Here is a 2,278-nt window from a genome sequence, read left to right on the forward strand (position 1 = left end):
CCTCTTCACTTTCAGCAAGCAAGGTTTTGTATCATCGGCATATCACAGGTTGTTAATGAGTCTTCCTCCAATCCTGATGCCATGTTTTTCTTCATATAACCCACCTTCTCGTATTATTTGCTCAGCATATAGGATAGTGGAAATTAAAGAATCTCATGGAGGTGAAGTGTCTACCACAGGAACTAGAACACAGCAGATTCCCCCAAATTCCACCTGATATCACTGATGTAGTTGAGTTCTGGTGTGGTGCTGTAGGGTCAGCACTGGACTGCTAGTCATAAGGTCAGCAATTCAGACCCACCAGCCATCTTGGAAACCCTATACAGGGTCACCAGGAGTCGGAACCGACTAGATGGCACATAACAACAACAATCTCTATAGGGGAGTCCTGGTGTGGTGCTGTAGGGTTGGCACTGGACTTCTAATCACAAGGTCAGCAGTTCAGACCACTACCTACTCTTAGAAACCCTATACAGGGGCACCAAGAGTCGGAACCGATTAGACGGCAAACAACAACAAAATCTCCTATTTTCCATTAAAACAATATTAAGAAATGTACTGAATGCTAGCACAGGTTGTGGATGGGATTAAGTATGATATATATTTCTTCATATATTTTTGTAACTTCAAAAACGCAACATAATGAAATTTTATTGTATAGGTAGAAATAAAAATTGGTTAACAGGAAGGAGAATGAGAATTTTCTTTACATACCACTCTGTTCTCTCTCCACACCAGTGGCCAACAGGTCAGGCTCCCCGAGGCTGATGTCATTAATTCGTGTCCCTATGCATTCCACCTGGAGTACTTTGCACCATTCATCGGCCTCAAGATCTGTGGAAATGACCCAGATATTAGCCTGTCTGCACAGCACGCTCTGGAAAGCTCAGATGCAACACTCCACAGCCCTAGACAAACCTGATTCACAAGCAAAGGTCTTAGAGGTATCATCATTGAAATAGATCCCTATGGCGTGCTTCTTGGTGCTCTTTGGCAATCGCGCTACATTCTTCACATTGTTGAGTTCCGTAACCTGAAAAACAAAGAATCAGAAGTGTGTTCACACACCTACCAATCAACAGCACTGATAGTGAAGGAGAGACGCTGAAAGCAGGTAAACAGAACACAGCTTGTCAGAAAAGTGCCTCGGTACCTAGAGTTGGGAATTATTTAGGTGAATTCAATGCTATCCTTTATGTATAGCAAGAAATGTTGACAAATTACCTTTCCTTATTACATTTCCTAAAGTATATTACATGACAAAGACTCAAAATTTCTTGATGCTGTTGCTGTTGGGGCCATTGAGTCAATTCGGACTCCCATAGTGACCCCCATGAAAGAACTCAATTGCCCCATAGGTTCTGTCTTAGAAGAAGAACAGCCAGAATGCTCCTTAGAAGAGAGGAAGGCAAGACTTCGTCTCTCATACTTTAGACATGTTGTCAGGAGGAGCCAAGTTCTTAGAGAAGGATATCATGCTTGGTAAAGTGGAGGGTCAGCGAAAAAGAGGGAGACCCCCAACAAGATGGACTGGCACAGTGGCAGCAAGAATAGGCTCAAACACCACAATTGGTGCACGACAAGGCAATGTTCTGTTCTGGTTACACAAAAAGTTGCTATGAGTCAAGATTGGTCTGAACAGCCAGGTCAGCAGTTCAAACTCACCACCTGATCCTTGGAAATCCTATACAGGGTCATTATGGGTCAGAACCAACTTGATGGCACTTAACAACAGCAAAAACAACAACAACAACAACATAGGGTTGTCTTAGCTGTAATGTTGACAGAAGTAGATGGTCAGGTATTTCTCCTGTGGATCCACTGGGTGGGTTTAAAACATCAATCTTTCAGTTAACAGTCAAACACCTCACCAGTGTCTACAGGGTTCCTTCAGCCTACTCTAAAAACCTCCTCTGAGTGTTCCATTGTTTCAGAATAATAACAATTTAAGTACGTTAAAAATTCACCTGAGGAACAAGAAACAGACGGGAGGAAGGTCTGATTCACAATCAAATTATCTCAGTCTCTGCCTAGCAGAGATGGAGTCTAGATGTGGACCCCTTATTATGGGAACAAGTCACGTGCTCTACCACAGAGACTATGTTGTTTATCTATATCTATAGATAGATCTACACACATAGATTGGTATAGCTCGCTCTTTCTACCTACCTACCTATCGATTGATCGATATTATATGTTGTGTTGCTAAGTGCCGTCAGGTTGGTTCTGACTCATAGTGACCCTGTATAGGGTTTCTGAGGAGCAGCTGGTGGATATA

General features: G+C 42.6%; 1 protein-coding gene across 1 annotated transcript in view; it reads right to left on the reverse strand.

Annotated features, from left to right (window-relative positions):
* DOK5 (docking protein 5) overlaps positions 1 to 2,278 on the reverse strand; it is a 232,295-nt gene that overhangs the window by 79,095 nt on the left and 150,922 nt on the right. The window contains exons 3-4 of the mRNA XM_006839321.1: positions 919 to 1,033; positions 715 to 834 (exon numbers count right to left, since the gene is read on the reverse strand). Of these exons, the coding sequence (XP_006839384.1) occupies positions 715 to 834; positions 919 to 1,033 (235 nt within the window). The remainder of the gene's footprint in view (positions 1 to 714; positions 835 to 918; positions 1,034 to 2,278) is intronic.

This window comes from Chrysochloris asiatica, unplaced genomic scaffold (assembly GCF_000296735.1).
Source record: "Chrysochloris asiatica unplaced genomic scaffold, ChrAsi1.0 scaffold00023, whole genome shotgun sequence".
Lineage (NCBI taxonomy): Eukaryota > Metazoa > Chordata > Mammalia > Afrosoricida > Chrysochloridae > Chrysochloris > Chrysochloris asiatica.